At 41.3% G+C, this 18950-nt stretch overlaps 1 protein-coding gene across 1 annotated transcript in view; it reads left to right on the top strand.

Annotated features, from left to right (window-relative positions):
* Positions 1 to 276: 276 nt before the first annotated feature.
* LOC117488073 (protein Dok-7-like) overlaps positions 277 to 18950 on the top strand; it is a 30134-nt gene continuing 11460 nt past the window's right edge. Inside the window, 9 exon segments of the mRNA XM_034136806.1 lie at positions 277 to 464; positions 560 to 605; positions 1875 to 2105; positions 4460 to 4660; positions 9380 to 9499; positions 13438 to 13536; positions 13891 to 14111; positions 14113 to 14664; positions 17565 to 17613. Of these exon segments, the coding sequence (XP_033992697.1) occupies positions 411 to 464; positions 560 to 605; positions 1875 to 2105; positions 4460 to 4660; positions 9380 to 9499; positions 13438 to 13536; positions 13891 to 14111; positions 14113 to 14664; positions 17565 to 17613 (1573 nt within the window). The 5' untranslated portion in view covers positions 277 to 410.

Here is an 18950-nt window from a genome sequence, read left to right as displayed (position 1 = left end):
CCGACGCGAAGCGGAGGGATCTTGATGAGCCTGAAGGGTAAACACCAGGTTTACTAATCTGGTGTTGGAATGTCTCGCGATGTTGGTACATTCTTAAAAAACAAAACACCATTTAATTTCGGGTTAAAATGTGTTGTAACTGCGTTACTGAGAATTGTAACGGGTAGTATATTACCCACATTTCATTAGTAATGCGTTACATTACTTCGTTACAGCAAAAATTATTACATTACTGTAACTCCGTTACTTTTGTAACGCGTTACACACAACACTGGATAGTGGTCATGCCTTTTTCCATGTGCCTCTGCTGGGGGGAGTGTGTGCCCCTCCAGCAGGGAGAGAGCAGCTATTTTGAAAGTGACCCCTCATTCAGTCAGCGACTGTGCAGCTGTCAGGAACCATGACTGAAGATGACGGATTCTGTTGTCGTGGAGGGATATGCCAGACTCAGAGATGGAAAAAAGGTGTTTAGCGTGACTAAATTTGCTGACGGATATGGCATAAGTACTTTCATCTGTGCTTAAACAAGTTTGTGTGTACTTTCTGCTTTCTTTCACAGTGGAAAACTAGGTGGGTCGTTCTTCGCAAGCCGTCGCCTGTAGCAGGTATAACAGCTTATTTTGTGCTCTTCTTTCTTAACGAAATGAAAAAATATTCGTAAAGCTTTGACGCAGTTTTTGCACATGTTGGCTATGCCAGTAGACGAAGCTAGCTCGTTAGCAGGTTGAAAATATCAGGTGTGTTTTCCAGTAATGACGAGGCCGTGTTTGTGTTCGTTCATTCAGAACTATGTGGGCTCAAACGAGTAATAACTTCGGAAATAAAGACAGGTTGAAAAAGTTCTCAGGTCTTGCACTTAAGTAGAAGTAGGATTACTCTGTTACAAGTAAAAGTCCTGCATTCAAAATGTTACTCAAGTAAAAGTACTTGTATTAGCATCAACATGTTGCACCAAGTCTCTGAGAGGAAAAACGTTTTTGCCAAGTACAGTTTCAAAATAGAAGTACATTTTTAGGAAGTACATTTAAAGTGTAACTTTTTGCACTGAATTGGTTGTAAATACAGGGTTAAAATGTATCCATGTCATTTTAAATGTGCATTCAAGTGTGTTCAGTTGTTTCACAGTTTCCTGCTGTGTCAGTGTGTGTAGCCTCACCTTGATTTTAATTGTGCACAAATAGTTGTCAGATTTCTTTCCACACAGTAACATTTCTCTTACAAAGATTTTGCAGGTTAAAACTGATATACAAACAGTTTTCAAAATATTTCTAAACATGATTCCACAAGCTCAATGTATTTTTGACCCTTATTTGAGCCCATCCAATAATTTAATTATAAAAGACTGAGCCCTTCTGCATTTTTAGATGCACCATGAATGTTCTCTCAGTGAATTTGTGTTATTTGGTCACATTTACTGAAGAGGCTTCAGCTTACATGAAGTTGAGTTCAAGGTTGTCGAAACCTACCTTACATCTTTTAATGTTTTTAAGAACTCTGATTCCCAGTATTAAAGTGTCTGTATTGCATTACACAGAAAGGTTTCTTTTAGATATCTGGTGCTTAGCGTGCTCACAGGTTATACTGAGGTGAGCGCTGCTCCTCTTCAGATCTTGGATGTCAGTGTTATCACAGCTGTCTGCGCTCATGCCTCAGTTATGTGGGTTAAGTGTGTGTGTGTAGTGAGATGCACACACACAGTGTTGTTTTGTCAGTTGACACTGATTATTTGAAGGTGCCAAAAGACTACAGAACAGCTACTGTGTGTATTATTTGACGATGGAATTTAATGTATGTGTTTCCAGTTGTTTTCAGGGATCTGCTGCTTCTAAAATAATGCAAAAATGTGATGTCATGTACGTACTTTCTGATTCCAGACTGCCTAGTGCTGCTGGTTTTTAAAGACAAATCCGACAAAGCTCAGGGCAACAAGGAGAGGGCCAGTGTCACCTTGGAGGAGATCTGCGGAGTGGAAACGGGACAGTGGTTTGAAGGAGTGGCGTTCACTCTCACCATCCTCTGCCTCAACCAGACTGCTCTACTGGGCTTCGACAGCAAAGAGGCCCTGCAGGCGTGGGACGCCCGCCTACGATACAGCCTCGGAGAAGGTGAGGATATACAGCCGTGCTACAGCTTTGTTCGCTTAGTGTTTCATTTCCGGTGCTCAAAACAATTCAAGATGAATCTCTATACTATAATAAAAGCAGTTCTCAACAAGTGGATTAATTCATCCATCATGCTGAGAGGTTTCAGACTTTAGAATTCACTACAGTCAAAGAACCCTAACCTTAAGCGCCCTGCAATTGGTCAAACCTGTACAAATGTGTGCCTTTTCATGGTTAGTGTTCACAAGTCAACAAAAGCAAGAACATAAGAGGAACAAACAAACTGCCCTCAACAGCAGTACGATTTAATTGTGTATTTGGACACATTCAGTAAAGTCTTGACCCTAGAGTTCTGCCTAAGGAAAAAGATGGGTCAGCAGTTTATGAATGTATCCAGGGGCCTGATTTATGAAGCCTTACAGGTGAACCACAGAATACCTTGCAGCAAGTGAAACAAAGGCAGGAAACGGGTGGAGAGCTTTGAAGCACCGTTATAGGAAAGCTGCAGTTATTTTGACTGATGATTCATTGAAGAAAGGAACAACTTTGTACAGATTTCTATATATTATTCTGATAAGTTGATGTTTGTGCGTCTTTTGACTTGGCAAACCAGTTTATTTGTGATGTTTCTGTTGCTGTATGAATGTCTTTTCAATTGCTGTTGACCCTTTTAACACATTTCTGGTCCCATATGATTGTTCCATCAAACAACATTTATATTACTGATTCAGTACACTTAAAAAGTGACAAACCATCCCCTAACACAGCTATTGTCACCCTGTCATACACTTCTGCTATGTTCACTTTATCTAACCCTAAACTAAGTCATTTGCTTCATGAAAGGGCTAATGATCTTTTAGTAAATCACACCTGGGGAATAGTCAGTAAAAAAACGTTTTAAAGGTTTATTACAAGGTTTTAGAAATGATCGCACCTGAATTGTGTTAATATATCGATGCTCTATGGATACATTGTATGCAAGTTATATAAAAGATAAACAAATAGGTGCTAAATATAGCCTTGGACTGTCGAGCTGGTGGCCGGACTCCAGCTGAATGTTAAAGCAGTCACTAATGACAGTGTTACGGGACCTGCCTGTGGGGTAGAGGACATGGTGCTAGAGACAAATTGCATAGCAGTTGTTCCTTCCCATGTGGCATTGGTAAATATATGTGCTTGCCTGTATGGATGCTCCTGTGTCTGTGTGTTTTGAGAAAGCTAGATTATAGTGTGTGTTGACGAAGGTGTGTCCAGCTATTGGAAATGTCACCTGCCAGACTGTGGGCTGAGGGCCACTGTGGGCACAGCTTTTGTTGTTCTTTGGGACAACATATGAATCTTCCTTAACCTGAGTAATGACATGACGCATCCTGTCAACATTTCCTCATCATCGCCTCTATCAGCCTCACCTGCGGAGTTAGCTTAGCGCAGTTAAAGTCTTAAGAGCCATTGGGAAACCCCACACACGAGTTAAATAAAGTTTCACAAACTCACAGGCAGAAACACAAATGCACTTGTTTCTTATTTGACATGCTGTTTTCCTCATTGGTTTCTTATAAGCAACATGACACAGATGTTTGCGAGGCTGTGATTGATTGCATTGGGCTTTAGATCTGAGCCTGCTGTGTTCACAGTTAGCTCGCTGATCTCACTCTCTGTGTGCAGCTGTTTCTGCTTTTAATTGAGGAATGAAATCAAAACTGTGTTGAAATAATCATTTTTAAGGACACTGTGCATCTATCCCATGTGAAGACTAATTGCAGCTCATTTCTGCCTGGACTCTCCTCCCCTGCATGTCAATGGATTCTGACAGAAGTCCAGGCAGTTTGTTAGGCAAAGCTTGAACACACCATAATGCAAGTCAATAGTACCTCTGATTAGGCTGCTAACAGATGACGTAACCAGCCTTCTTCCCGACGACTTCCACATGCATTTGTTCTCTTTACAATAGTATTATCAGGGAAACATCTAATTCAAATGTACTTATATAATATCGCAAATTACACATTTTTTAAAAAAGGTCAGTCCCGTAGACTTTCAATATTGAGTTAACTGCACGTCTTTCCAAATGTAACACCTGAACAGGGGATACTGTTATTTGTTTTCATTAAAGGTTTACGATATCTGCCTAACAGCACCTTCTAATTTCAGTGAGTAAATGTCTTATTTGACCAGGTTATTATGGGGCAGTCCAATCACATGTACATAACAGTACATGTAAGCTTAGCATTTGCATGGAAATGGTCATAAACGTGTGACAAGCGTGTGACAATTGTTAGATAATGCTCGTAGTTCTAAGTCTTGCATTGAAGCTGTTTGCCTTTCTTCATGATTTAACAATTTCTCTGTTGACTTAGTTCACAGATTCAGTGTTGGAGTCTTACCGGGTACCAAGCTGGAGAGTGGGCCTGCGACTCTTCATCTGTGCAACAACCTGCTGGCTTTAGCCCGGGACGTCCCGCCTGCTATCATCGGACACTGGAACCTTCCAGACCTGCGCAGATATGGACCCGTACCCAATGGATTTGTGTTCGAGGGAGGGACAAGATGTGGTTACTGTAAGTTTATAGCCCTTATGTTGTGCTCTCATGCTACATTTGGATGTGTTTTAGTTTTCGGTCATTAACTGGGATTCTGTGTTTGGCAGATGGTTCTTCAATACATCAGGATATTTGGTTATTTGGCTGTAACAGCACACTTTTGTTTGGGAAGCATGAGATAGAACTAAAGGAATTATAAAAACTGAAAGTTTACTGAGCATTGCACATTCAATACCTAAAATACAAGTGTTTAGAACATGTAAGATTAAAAAATAACACAATAGACAATTCACCAACTTTTCCCCACCTAGCATTTCCTTGCACGGTACCTGGCAATCTCACAAGATAATGCAAATATTAATCTTGTCAGGATTCTAATAATGCAGATTTCTTTTTGGATAGTCAGGAAAACAAAACCGCTATTCTCCTTCTGGTTTGGTTGCCCAATGGTTGACGCACTTCCATTGTGCTGTTAATGGAGGGTTTATTTTCTTGGCAGAAAGTTCCCAATGGGGAACCACTTTCAGACCTGATGCTGTTATTACAGCCATTACATTGTGCAATCAACATTTACTTCACACTGATAAGTTCATGTAGCTAATGCTGCTTTAAAATAAGAGATAAGAGCACAAACAGTAGAATCATATTGGAACATCAACATCTTCACCATGCCATGACAACAATGTCTGTTGGAAACATCGGGTTGCATCATTAGAGGCTAATAGCTGAACAAATGTGAATCTGCGCTGTGCTTTTCTTATGTCTTTCTCCAACCGACCAAATAATAACTGTCTGTGATTCATGATGATTCATTTGTAGCTTTCATCCAGCAGTGTCGCTGAAAGAGAGGCTTCTTACCGGTACCATCACGTTGTGGAAGACTCAGATAAATACACGCTGTACAGCCAGTTAGAAGGCTGAAGGGCTTTTGCGAAAATTGTATCTGGAGCTGCTTTTTATCGCTTAGTTCCAATTAGGAGATATCAGAATGGTAGAGCGTACAATTACTTTTTACCCTGCCTTGTGAGATGGGTCATGTACCCCTGGTGGGTCGGTGGCTGTTAATCAGAGCCCATACATGTCATTGTGATACTGGAAATGTTGATTTAATTTTTTGTGCTTAGTTGGCATTATTCTACTTGCAGCGGCAGAAGCTACAGATTCCAGCCATTTATCCATCACCTGAAGTTATCAATTTTAACTAATTTGTTTACTTACTTCGTTTTTATGCAATCTTAATCCCAGCACACAGTGTTAAAATATTACACCTGACTAATGGGAAAACCAAGGCTAGTCCTGTGCCGTCCTTCTCTAATAGCTGGTTGTTGTTAGTTATTGTGACATTAAATATACTTCAAAGTCTCACATTTTTAATACTATTTTTGTATTTTCCTGCTAAAAAACAACAATGGATTTTATGCTCCACTATCTTGTAGCCACAGTAGAATCAGTTGTACCCTGGTAGGGAATCACTTTAAAACAACGGTTGTTTCCAACTTTGGTGCTGCAGTTTTGTGTGGAAGAAGTTGACTGGCCTCTCCTCTAACTCATCCAACTCCAATTGATCCAGTCCTTATTGTCCAACGATTGCGCCCATGCTCATGTGACTGAATGGGCCCAAAGCCCTGTTTAAAAAACGTGTGGAGAGCCTGCATCAACAGATTCATTCATTGTGTCAAAGTGTGATGTTTAGCTATTACATATGGATGTAATGTTGGTGTATAATGTGAAATATGGGCTATCGGTTATTACATTTACCAATATGAGTAATGGCAGCCAGATGACGCGAGTGGCACTAAGACATTTTTCACTTGTCCTCATTAATGTTGTCCTCTCTGACTCATTGAATTTTGCATTAGTAAAACAGCTGCTTCATGACTGGAGGAAATGATTCAGTCTGCGAGATTCCCCCCTGCTGTGCCCAAAATTCAACATCATGCCTCATGTCAGAGGAGTTGTTTTTGAGAAACAGAAGTTACCCCTCAGTTATAACAGCTCTGTCTGCGTGCCCCCTGTGATCGGGTAGAACATAGTTTACATCTTGTAACAGACGTGAAACCATTAAAGCAGAGACGGGTGCATGTCAACACCTGGAGGGGAGAGGGGCTGACGTGGGGAGAGGGGGGGGGGGGGGGGGGGGGGCACAGAGACATCAGAGCGTTACGGACACACCATGACCCTGCTGGAAACATGACACTCCAGTATGCCAAATATGATTTATTCAGCTCCATTAAATCTCCAGCAGAGGACCTTGGATAATATGAACACAGTCAGACATCACAAACAACTTATGCACAGAAAAAGAGCAACAACAAAAGCAAGTGTGTGTGTGAGTGTGTGCGTGAAGATGTTGGAGTGTTGAAGGGCGTGCATTCCTGTGACATGTAATCTCTCGGCACAGTTTATCCACCGCAGAAGGAGGAGTTGTGTAAGGGGGTTGGACATATCACTTTGGTTGTAGCTTCATTTGTCTGACCTTTGGTCCATGTCCTACTAGAGTTAACTCTTAAATGATACTGTTTTTTGAGTAGTAAATGCAAGTAGCCAAAGTGGGCTGGAAATACACTCTTGATATAATGGCTAAAATAATGAATCGGATGGAGAATGATAGACGGAAAATGAATCAGCCACAAGTCGGACATTCAAATGGATTTATACATTTAAAAGATGTTGGGAAATTGCATCATTACAGCAGTCGAATCACACATCAAAGGTGAAGAAAGTAGAATAATAAATCCATAAATTACTTAAAATCTTCACTACAAACTGATCCAGCATTACAAATTACATCATTATACTAGATTATCAAAGTAAAAATGCCAAACGTTTCCTGGCTCCAGCTTTTGAAATTAAAAGATTTTCTGAAATGGAAATGAGTGTTTTTTCCGCTTATTTCTGTTTTAATTTGACTTAATTTATTCCTGTGTAATAAAAAGAAAAAAGTAGTTGAAATGAATATGATTGAAGCCTGATTCAAATTGTGTGCTTGGATGCGTTTGCTGCTGTGAAAATGGAAAGACCAGCCTTAGCTCTTATGAAGACTTTTTGCTAGTTTACATTTCCCACTCCCAAACACATTTAATAACCTCCGTCACTTTGTCATGATGCTGTGTTTTATCACCTGAGGGGTAAAACAGAAGGGTCTGTGTGAGTTGTTATTGTTTCTACTCAGAATCACTGTTACACTGGTAACTAAATGAGCCCTGCCACCTGTCCTTTGTTTTGCTTCGAGTTCTCTTTGGTAGCTTTAGGCCGTGCACCTGATGTTCAGTCACCTGCTACCAAACGCATGACATGACACGAGACGTTACTCCTCATAAGGAAAAGATTAGAAGAGATTAAATCCCAGCCCATAGTCTAACCGCAGTAGTCTCTCACAGAGGGAGGACAGTATCAAATGTAATGCATCACTTAATCTTAACTAGATCCATATCATCCACCTCATACATCTTCAATTTGGACAGGTGAAGACATTTGTGCGGATTTGACTGCTGACCTCTGGCCCTGCTGACTGAGGGGTGGGATGGGAATGTGATTGACGCCAGCTTTCACATGGGTGGTCCCAAGAACAGGGCGACACAGCGACTCTTTAATGGTGGCGCCTCGTAATGGGCAGCCAGTTGTATTGTCACAGGGCGTCAGGTGACCTCTGAGGAGCGTGACCTCTTAACCTTTGCATTCTTATTTCCCCTTTGATGACATTCTAAATTGATATGAAAGACAAATGAATAAAATCACAAGTGCTGAGTATCGAACCTCAATACAAACAGGTATTAAAACATTATTAAGTAACGAATGCTTGGCCAGATCTGCTTACTTATTCTTTGATTATATAATCTTGTTCTGATGTTTAGAATGGCAAAACCCCCAAATGGCCTCTTAAGATTTTGTAGAAAAAAACACGCTTTTATTTCTCCAAGAAAGGTACTTTGAATAGATCGTTTTAGTATTTGCCCAAACAGAACAATAACACAATTTAATGTGTTAACCGGCAAATATTTTATAATGAATCATTTTTCATAGAAAGCTTTGAAAGCAGCATGGCTTGAGGGACATCAGTCGATCGGTTGCTCCAGACTGAAGTGTTAATTTAATGGATCAGCATTGTTGATTATTCCTAATGACTTCAGGGGACAAGAGGTAGACGTCAGATATAGAACCACCCAGTAAATGATGATGTGAATAATAGTCATATAATAATAGTCATAATAGTGGCAGGTACATCAATAATATTGGCGCTACAGTTCAAGGATTTCAAATGATACACATTTCTTGTGATATATTTCTTATTTATTGCCTCTTGTAAGGCAAGTTTATTTATATAGCACTTTTCAACACAAGGCAATTCAAAGTGCTTTACAAAAATGAAAGACATTAAGAGCATAAAACACATTAGAAACATTAAAAAGCAAAGATAATAAAACATGAATAACACGGGTACATGAATAAAAGTTAAGATGTGAATAGCTCAATCACAAGCAGCGGCACTAAGAAAAGTCTTCAGCCTGGATTTAAAAGTATTAAGAGTTGCAGCGGACCTGCAGGTTTCTGGGAGCATGTTCCAGATATTTGGCAATATCCCTAACCAAATTCTCACATTCCTCTACCCCTAGATCACCTGTTTTAAGACTTCCCTCATGACTCTTTGGCCTTTAACCAAATAGTAAAATTGTACTAATTACAGTATATCTGTTGCTGCAAATCTATTGTGACACTAATAAAGTGTGCTCTCTACAGGGGCCGGTGTGTTTCTGCTCTCATCTGCTGAGAGCGAGCAGATCAGCTTTCTATTCGACTGCATCGTCAGAGGCATCTCCCCCACCAGGGGCCCGTTTGGACTGCGGCCCGTCCTGCCAGGTCAGTACCGGAGCTGTTTCACTGGAGAGGACATGAGAAACAACAGTGTGTGAGAGATCTATAGAAACAGGGAACGTTAAGTTTAAGTGCTATTATTTAAAGAGAAGGTGGGTCTTCATGTGAGGCTTATTCAGTTAATGGATAGCCTCGCTGTTGCCAAGGAATATGAGCAAACACTTAAGTCAACACTTGCCATTTAAACTGAATCGAAGTGTGCACGGCTCCCCCCCGGGGCCTCCAGGAACTGTCAGAGCTACGACTGCTGCCTTCCTAGAATCCAACCCTTTTTGGCAGAATGAGTCAGACGATTCCTCCGCTGATGGATGTGCTTTGAAGTCACCAAATTATGACTGACAGCTGCTTTTTATGTAATTGGGTTACCCTAAGCAGCAATTTATAACTGTAGTCAAACATCCTAACCCCTGACTTAAGTGTACCGGGGTGCATATAGAGCTTAGGGTCACCTTATACACCAGTGAGAGGATGACTACTGTACTAACTGTGGTTAAGGCAGCAAATTGAATTGTAGTCTATGTATAGTGGAGGGTATAGTGCTGGGGGTGGGCTGCGTTCCAAATAGCCATTATGTTTATTTTAACCTCGTATTACAGCAGGGTTGTCTGGCAAGATTACAATTTGTCATGGTGCCAGGCACACTCCTTAAATGATAGACAATGACTCAATGTGTGGACATCATGATCTCCATTTGGTAATACTTGAAAAAGTTTTGCAAAGATAATAGAGTGGAATATTTCTAAACTTTCTGTGTAACAGTGAAGTTTGTTTTTATAATGAGCTTTAGCTGAGGCTCGTCCCCCGCTATTCTCCTGCCACCCATTGGGAAAACCAGACGGAGAGACTAGTTTACTTTCTAAAAGTTGTCTTTTTCACTGCAGTTCCTCTGTGATTTTGTAACATAATGCCAGGGCTGAAAGCGGAAAAGGAAATGAATCCTTAATAGGTTAATCAATTTTGTAATTTGCATTTTTCAAGCACAAATTGCAGCCTTCATCTGGCTCCAGATTCACAATACTGAAGATTGGCTGCTTCTCTTTGTGTTACGTGATTGAACATGGGGTTTGGGTTGTTGAGCAGGAAAAGCAAATCAGTGTAGTCTCAGGGAAATTGTGTTTAGCGTTATTCACAATTTTCGGAGTTAATCCACCTATTAGTCAAATTATAACAACAAACTGATAATGAAGAATAATAGAGCCTATGTTCCTCCTCATCTTTGAAGTTAATCCTACTCTTAAATTTAAACCTGCTATTAATAATGGGGCTTAAGATGGGAAAGGAACAAAAGTAGTGACGAATCAACAGAGAGAATTATCACTCGACTTTAAAATCCTCGACTCCTTTTCCTGTCTTCTAAACATTGGTTTGATATTATTTTCAAATGTCTCTATTGACCATTTACATCCCTGTTCCTTATCTATCTGAAACTTTTATTTTTCGTAATTTTACCAGCTTGGATGCCAGGTCTAATATTACTAAAGCTGTGAGACATGTTCTGCTCTCCTGCTGTCCACTTCAACACTTTGATTTTCAACACAAAAAAAAGAAAGAAATCTCTCCCAGAGTGCCACTCAACAGAGAGCTTGGCACGCAGCCGCGGGGCCTCGTGGATATTCTGGTTTTCACACATCTCGCCGCCCAATCACAGGTTGAGCTCATACTCCTATTATTGTGCTGCGTAGTAGAATAAATAGCAGGGAGGATGTCGAGGCGAGAGTGAGGGGTCAAAGACTCGCTTCACACCAGCAGAGCAGCCAAAGACTCCTAATCACTCCGAGCATGTATGTAACCTCATCCCCAGGATTCCACTGCTGCCCCCCCCCCCCCCCCTTCATATCGTACTCAGCCCCCCACCACTCTTGTGTCTCTCACTTTCTCACCTGGTAGTCTGTGTCTCTGTTCCTGACTACATTTCTCCGCCTCTGTTCTCATGAATTGCCTTTATGTTTGTCACCCTTCATGCTGTACTGTATCCACCTCTCTTTGCCTCTCATTACATAACAAGTAATCAAGCCATAGGGAATACACATTAAAATGGCTGCTTCAATATAAAGAGGAGAATGTATATAACTAGGATTTCTTTCAACCAAGTTCATTTTATGTATGTAGCTAAGTTCCATTTGCTTCCAATCTTAATGCTAGGCTAAGCTAACCAACGGATGGCTATAGCTTCATATTTAACGCCAGATGAGTCGTATTTCCCAAAATGTCAAACTGTTCCTTTCAAACTAGTATTTTATAAACTATTTCATGATTGGTGATTACAATTCTGTCCTCCTATTATAGTTGTTTTAGTGTCAGTGTATTTCCTCCTTATCTCATAACCGCAGACGTGACATACATGTAGGGAGGAGTGTTGTTTGCAGCCGCCAAAACAATCCTATTTTGGTCAGAGGGGAGGAGGCGTTAGTCTAAAGAAGCTTAGCCGGGATAAGTAAGCCCGAGAAATTCATTGTGTAATAGGCCGGGACACCTGTCAGTCAAACAGATATTACCCCAGTCCTCTGATCTCTTTGGCTGTTCTTTGGTCATGCTGGGAGGCTGTTGGTTGCACAGGGAAACCTTCTTAAAAGGCGTGAGGGTGTCATATGAGACTGATGACTCTACAGCTGGTTATCAAACAGCAGCAGTAAGTGGAGATGCTGTGGGAAACTTTGATTTCATTTTTCACAGCTTTTGAGTGAGGCAGAACAATACCTTTTGGTTGCAGCCATGACAACCAGTGTGAAATGATTATAATTCTTCTGGCACATTTTGTACTATTTGATTTACATGCCACACCGAGCCTTTGAAAGCACCAACACACAGTTTTATCCTAATGAAATTAAAATATGATTACAAAATGTAATAAAAAAATTATGAGAAACACATCTAGTCATAATGAGAAAAACAATTGATTTAATCAGAACGCTCTCGCTAGAATTTACAAGTATAATAGTAAAACATTTAATATGATCCTCTAAACTACACTGTAGATAGCGTTCCTCGGGCCAAGTACATTTCCTGAACACGTGAAGCTTTATTAACTATTTGAATTGTTGAGATGCACATGATGTTTGACAAATGGAGGACATGCTTTTTGGCAAAAAATAGTTCAGGATGGAACTGCAACAGGAAGTAAAAAGAAAATTAAAATCAGCATATACTGTAAATGGTATAAACACTAGTATCACAAACAGCTGCTTGTCTTCAAGATAAAGACGGGATTTCAAAAACATGCAACTTAATGAGACGAGGGGCACTAGTGGCAAGGCTTACTAAACTTATATAAAGTTTTTCCCCAGTCTGTTTTTTTATTTGAGAACAGTGTTGTGTGCTGTAAATCGATCCTCCACATGAAGGAATTCGGTGTCATTACCACGTCACTGCTGCAGGGTCAAGGGAAAGTATCGATCCAGTTTTAAAGTTGACCTTGGCGGTGGCGGGTACATGAGATCCTTGAACAGCACGAGCAGCAGAGCGCGTACCAACACAGCCAAGTGGCAGCGCTAAAAATAACCCTGTATGTTGCATAAATACTGCAAGGTGTTCCCCTGTGTGACCCTCTCTACTTCCCTGTTATACTCATAGGCCAAATCATAGTACACAACACTCCTGGCAAAGTGCTTGTAAGTTAGTCTTTTCACTAACATCTTGTTGCTCACAGATTATTCAACTATATTGTGAGTGAGACCCTTGTGGTTCAAAGTGTCCCTTGTTGTTGTTGTTGTTGGATGTGTTTCCACAGCTGTGCCTCAGAGTCCTCAGCTGCGTCTCTTTTGATCCCACGTCTCAGTGACAGTAGCAAGACATGCTAAACTTACCGTGTCGTCACTTATTTACTTTGACTGCGCTCATTTAAGGTCTGCTGTTTTAAGTCTGTAGATTTCTATATATATATAAATGAAGCCTTTGTGACTTACTCGTTGATGTTCTCCATACAGACCCCAGTGGCAGTCAGACGAATTCGGAGGAGAAGTTGAACCATGACGCCCAGGAGCTGGAGAAACGGCTGAGCATGCTCTCTCACCGGAGCAGCACAGGTACAGCATGTTACTGTGATTTAAAAGTTGGAGCTGAAGCTAAAAGTACTCTGCTCTGAATATATATCCCTACATTATATAACCATCCCAAAGCACACATAATCATTCTTTCACTGCAGTGATCTCTGTTCCACACCAAAACATAATGATGCTGCACTTAACATTTCAATTAAGTTAGTAGAATCGTCAGTTCTCTCACATGTGATGTATTATTCATGTTATGTTATGGATGCAAGTGACAAGATACATTATATTGTGATGCTTTATCTATGCTTAGTTGATTATAAAAAGTTGTTTTGTTACAGCTGTTGAATACATTCATCAAAGTGTCGTTGATGTTGTGTGTCTTGGCAGTGTCGTACTGTGCGTCTGCCGGGGGGGACGACCGCAGCATGTCCGGCTCCTCGGACGCTTCAGACACCAGCCAATCAGAGAGCAGCATGAGCAGCCGGATGGCCATTTGGACTGAGCCGTCCTCCAACCCATCTGAAAGCGTCGGCCATGTTGGAGCTAAACTGGCGTTACAGAGCATGGAGAAGCTCTCCGTCACCCAGGGGGGGGTGACCCGGCCCGCCCCCAAGACCCCCCCGGCCGCTCCAGGAGATCGGCCGTCAGAGCTCCTCTGACAGCGGCATCGCCACCGGCAGCCACTCCTCCTACTCGGGGAGCTTCTCCTCCTACACAGGCAGCCTGGACCTCCCCCCCGGGGAGGACTTCGGCTCTGTGTTCAGCCTGCCCCCCCACTTGGCTCAAGACCTGAGCCCCTGTACTTGCTCCGCTGCACCTGCACATGAATACCGAACACCTTCATCACTGAGGTATCTGTACGACAGCCCCAGGAGTGTGCTACAGGAGGGGAGTGGGGGGGCCACGGCCAGAAACAATGAACCCTCCACGCTAACTAAGGACGCTACTGCCTCTCCAGGCCCAACAACAGACTCAGCACAGGGGGATCAAAGCAGCGCCAAGACCCCCGAGGGTCACTCGGAAAACACTGACACACAGTCAACAAATGTACAACTAGACCGCCCCTCAGAGGAGAGTAAGAAAACCAAGGTGACGCCCTCTAGTGACACATCGGTCCCCAAAACCATTGTGACCATCTGCTCCGTTTGTGGTGGATTTAAGGTAAGCAGAAATATATTTATGTTGTTTATGTCGTTCTTGTGCCAGCTCAGATATAAGTGAACTTATATTCTCGTCATCAGTCTGTTTGCCTTAAAAGTGACCTTTTAAAGAAAGCCACAGTGTTCAAATGTTCTCCTGAGCACACTCTGCTGTATAACTCCTGTTCTACAGCAGCAGCTTGTGTGAGCAGGCGCTCTCCTCCCTGTATCATCTGTTCCATCGCCTGCTGTCAATATGACCTTTGCGTTTGGTGACAAAACAACCAGCAGTCCCATGGTCCGTCTGTTTAACAAGTGAGCGTCTCAGCAGCTCATTTAGTTTGACTCTGTCACTGTACACTATCAAGCTGATTAAGACCTTGTGAGTGCCGTTATTCACTTCCTCTACATCCATTTTATTTCTTGATTCAAAACTGTTAGGCAAAAGGTTTGTGTTATCTCCAAACTGAATGTCGTCCAAATGTATTTAGGGCTTTTATACCAACGATAAATAGGCTTTAAGGTAAAAACATCTCCATATTAACCATGAGGTTCGGTTGTCTCCAAGGTAGGTCATGGTGTTCTGGAGATGTCTCCTTCATTCATATTTGTTTGAGGGCAGGGACTAATAATCATTTTCATTATGGGGATTTTGTGCTGAATCGTTTGATCCATAAAATGACAGAAATGACTTACAAATGCCCATAAACATTTTTGTAATTCCAAGTTCACATATTGAAATATTTTGTTTTGAGATGCCAACAATTCAAACCCAAAGATATCTAGATAAATAAATCTCTAAGAATATAGGCAAATATTCACATTTGCTGAACCCAGAGGTAAAAAAAACATAAAATCTGCTATAAAAATAGTTAACGACTAATTTTCTAACAATTAACTATTACAATAATTTACTTATTGTTTCAGCTTTACCTTGTTTTTTCACTGAAGTAAGACTTTCTGAATTTCAGGATGGATCAGCTGATTTGCCCTTTAATATGAAGAAGTGTTCTGCTTGCCTGTGATGAATAGTCTTACATCATAAACACCAGTTTTATACCTTTCGGTGTAGTGTAATCGATGTAATTCAGTAGAAACCTGACGCATATTATTAAACCGATACTGATATTAAACTATACTATACTTTCTTTGGAAATCCTTATCAATACTTCTTTGTCCTGTGTTTCCATATCAGCTGTGAGTTTAGAATACTCCAAACATATAGCCCCCCCTGCTGGCAGTGCATTTAGGTAAAAAGGCAAACAGTAATGGATTACCTGAACAAAATGTCCTGTTTCCTTTGTTTCCCTCCAGCCAGTCCTCGGTGTAATGAATGAAACATGAGTTCATCAGACAGCAGCAGTGTGGGAGGCATTCATCACACAGTCCGCCCTGTAGTGTTAATTGGCTCACAGTTAAAAGACCAGTTCAAAAGAAAACATATCTACATATATATATTGCCTATTAATCCAACAATATAATACATTGTAACCCCTGTATCATGACACGTTTCATGTTGCCAGATCTTGTGAAGTGGGGGGGTGGGTGTAGGATAGAGGGATGGGATTGAATTAATCCAAAATGTTGTGCAACCTGAATTGTCTTCTGTACTGTGTTGTCACGTTCTTGCTTGATTTTCGGGACCAGCGTTGCAGTCGGGAAGAAAAGCAATGTGGCCCCATTGAACACAGCCTAGTCGTGCCAGCCTATACAGCACATGAGGGGCAGAGTTTTACTGTGTGTGTTGCAACTTGCATATATATTTATTGCACTTTACGCACACACACACACGCATGGCGTAATTTCCACTGGGGATAGGGGGGACATGTCCCTCCCACTTTTTCGAAATCCCGTTTGTGTCCCCCCACTTTACAAATATGTTTATTATTATTTTTTAACTCAAGCCGTCATCGCCACGGAGGGAGAGAGAGAGAGAGAGAGACAGAGAGAGAGAGACAGACAGACAGAGAGAGAGAGAGAGAGAACACCTTTATATATTTAATATAGCCGTTAACAGTTTAAAAGGGGAGTGATTAGTAAAATATGCATAAATAAAAATAAAGAATGCTAACTAGGTAACATAAGATAAGAATAATCAAGTTTAAATTATTTGTTATTGGTTGTGATCATATTCTAAAGATGTTTGGATTATTGAAAAGTATACAGCTCCCTTTCATCTGAGTGTTGAGAGCTGTAGCCATGAATTCATGTTGTGCTCAAAGTGTTCCAGATTGATGCATTTCACTTCAACATTTAAAAACAACTCTTCCCAGGGGAGCATGCCCCCGGACCCCCCTAGAGGAGGTGAGGTCCACCCCCAAATAAAGCAGGTTAAAATAATTGCATACATTTTCTTTTAGTAAATACTGAAAGCGGGTCCCACAGACCCAAACAGCACACAAAGGTTAAAGGTCAGCAGATAATAATGTTAAAATGTGCTAAATATTTAATAAGTAAAAGTAGCTCACGACTTGTTTTATTTTTTGAAAGTAGCTCTCATCCTAAAAAAGGTTGGAGACCCCTGCTCTAGTACTACATGTTACAGCTGAAAGTACTCCCCAAGACAACAACACCATGCCCAGCTGTTATAGGAAACATATTTGGCCTTTTTTTATATGAAAAGTTGGTATTTGTGAACCATTTTTCCAAATGAATATCTTCACTAGGACCAAACCGATTGTCAGAGAGTCTGTGAAAGTGCTGAGAGATGGATCGATGCTCTGTTGGTTTTTCTCTTTTCTTATGGGATTGATGCCAGTTGAATAAAATGGAGATCATTTACAGCCTTTTCCTTCAAAAGGCCCCACATTTAAACACCAATGTATGCAGGCTTTGACGAGAAGAGGATACTTCATTATTCATCTAATTAACACAGTTTGCATTAAGAATCTCATTTCTGTCATTCTCTGTTTTTTCTCACAGGGAACGCCGTACATCCCAGTTAGCGGTTCAGCAGCGCCTGTCATACCAGGTACGTGAAATCAGTCAAATATTCCATACACACAGCATGCATTGATCCTTGCCTGCATGAACAGAGTTGATGCATGTTTGATAATAAACATTCATCATGGACTGTAGCAGCGGCAGCTCCCTAATTTGATTTTGAGCAGAAATCAAATTGTATTGAGGGTTTATTGCCTCCAGAACATCATATTTTCAACCCAGCAGATCAAAGTGTTGACAAATCACCATGCAGTCCATGCACTAATGCAGCGAGGAGAAGTCTGGAGAAACGGTGTGCCTCTCCTGGCCCTGGAAGCTTCCCCCGCTCAGAGACGCCAGCAGTGAGGACGAGTGAGGATTCACTGCTGCCAAGGAAGGGAAGAGAGAAACTAGCCAGTCTGCTTGCTGAGCTGTTGGGCTCTCCGGAGGCCAAGACTAACAGCCTGAACCTCTATGAGTCAATGAGCCCTAGATTTGGAAATGAGCTCAAATCTGCACCAAATAGCCCCTGTGTCCCGACTGATCCACAGCCAGACAAGAGACATGCCATCTATGAGAACTGTTTAAAGTGTCGAGCGGACCACTGCCACCCCCCTCCACGGGTCGCACCTTCTGAAATGTTCCGCAACAGGAACACTTTAACCTCCCAAACCTTTCCAACTGGCCTGAAGAAAAGCCAAGAGCAGGAAGCAGCTGCTGATGAGGAAGCGCTCCATCAGACTCCCAGCAGGAGATCACAGATCCAGGGTCAGCACGAAGAGATAAATGTTCCCACAGTGGCCAGTGAAGGTAAGAGGCCTCTTCTTCAGTCTCCTCTTCTCCAGTCTCCTCTTCTTCAGTTTCCTCTTCTCCAGTCTCCTCTTCTTCAGTTTCCTCTTCAACTCACAACAAAGCCTCCACGATTTCTTCGGTGTCCTTTTCCTCTTCAGCCCTTTTGAAGTGGATCTCTTTGTTTCCTACTTTTGTTCTCAATTTTCCGCCTGGCTTGCTTTCTTTTTTTTTGCTTGTACAACTGAGTTCTTGAGGGTTGTGATTGAAGTATGCAGTATAGACTCTCTTATGAAAGCTTTAAAACGTGTGTTAAAGTTAACCCAATCAGAAGCTGCCAAGTTGGTCTGAAAAGAAACCGACATAGTGTAGTATATTAAAATATGGAAAACGACTGTAAAGAATGTCCGAATTCTGCGAAAAACTGCATAATATAGAATGTTGAAATTATGCACAAATAGCATGGTTTAGTATGTTGAAAATATGCAGAAACCGGCATTGGATAGTATGTCGGAAATATTCAAAATCAAGTCATATAGTATGTCAAAAATATGCAAAAAAACACTTAGTATGGGTAAATTAGATTTTTGTTTAACA

Source organism: Trematomus bernacchii, unplaced genomic scaffold (genome assembly GCF_902827165.1).
Source record: "Trematomus bernacchii unplaced genomic scaffold, fTreBer1.1, whole genome shotgun sequence".
Classification (NCBI taxonomy): domain Eukaryota; kingdom Metazoa; phylum Chordata; class Actinopteri; order Perciformes; family Nototheniidae; genus Trematomus; species Trematomus bernacchii.
The sequence above is the reverse complement of the archived record's forward strand: the minus strand, read 5'-3'. Positions and strand labels throughout refer to the sequence as shown.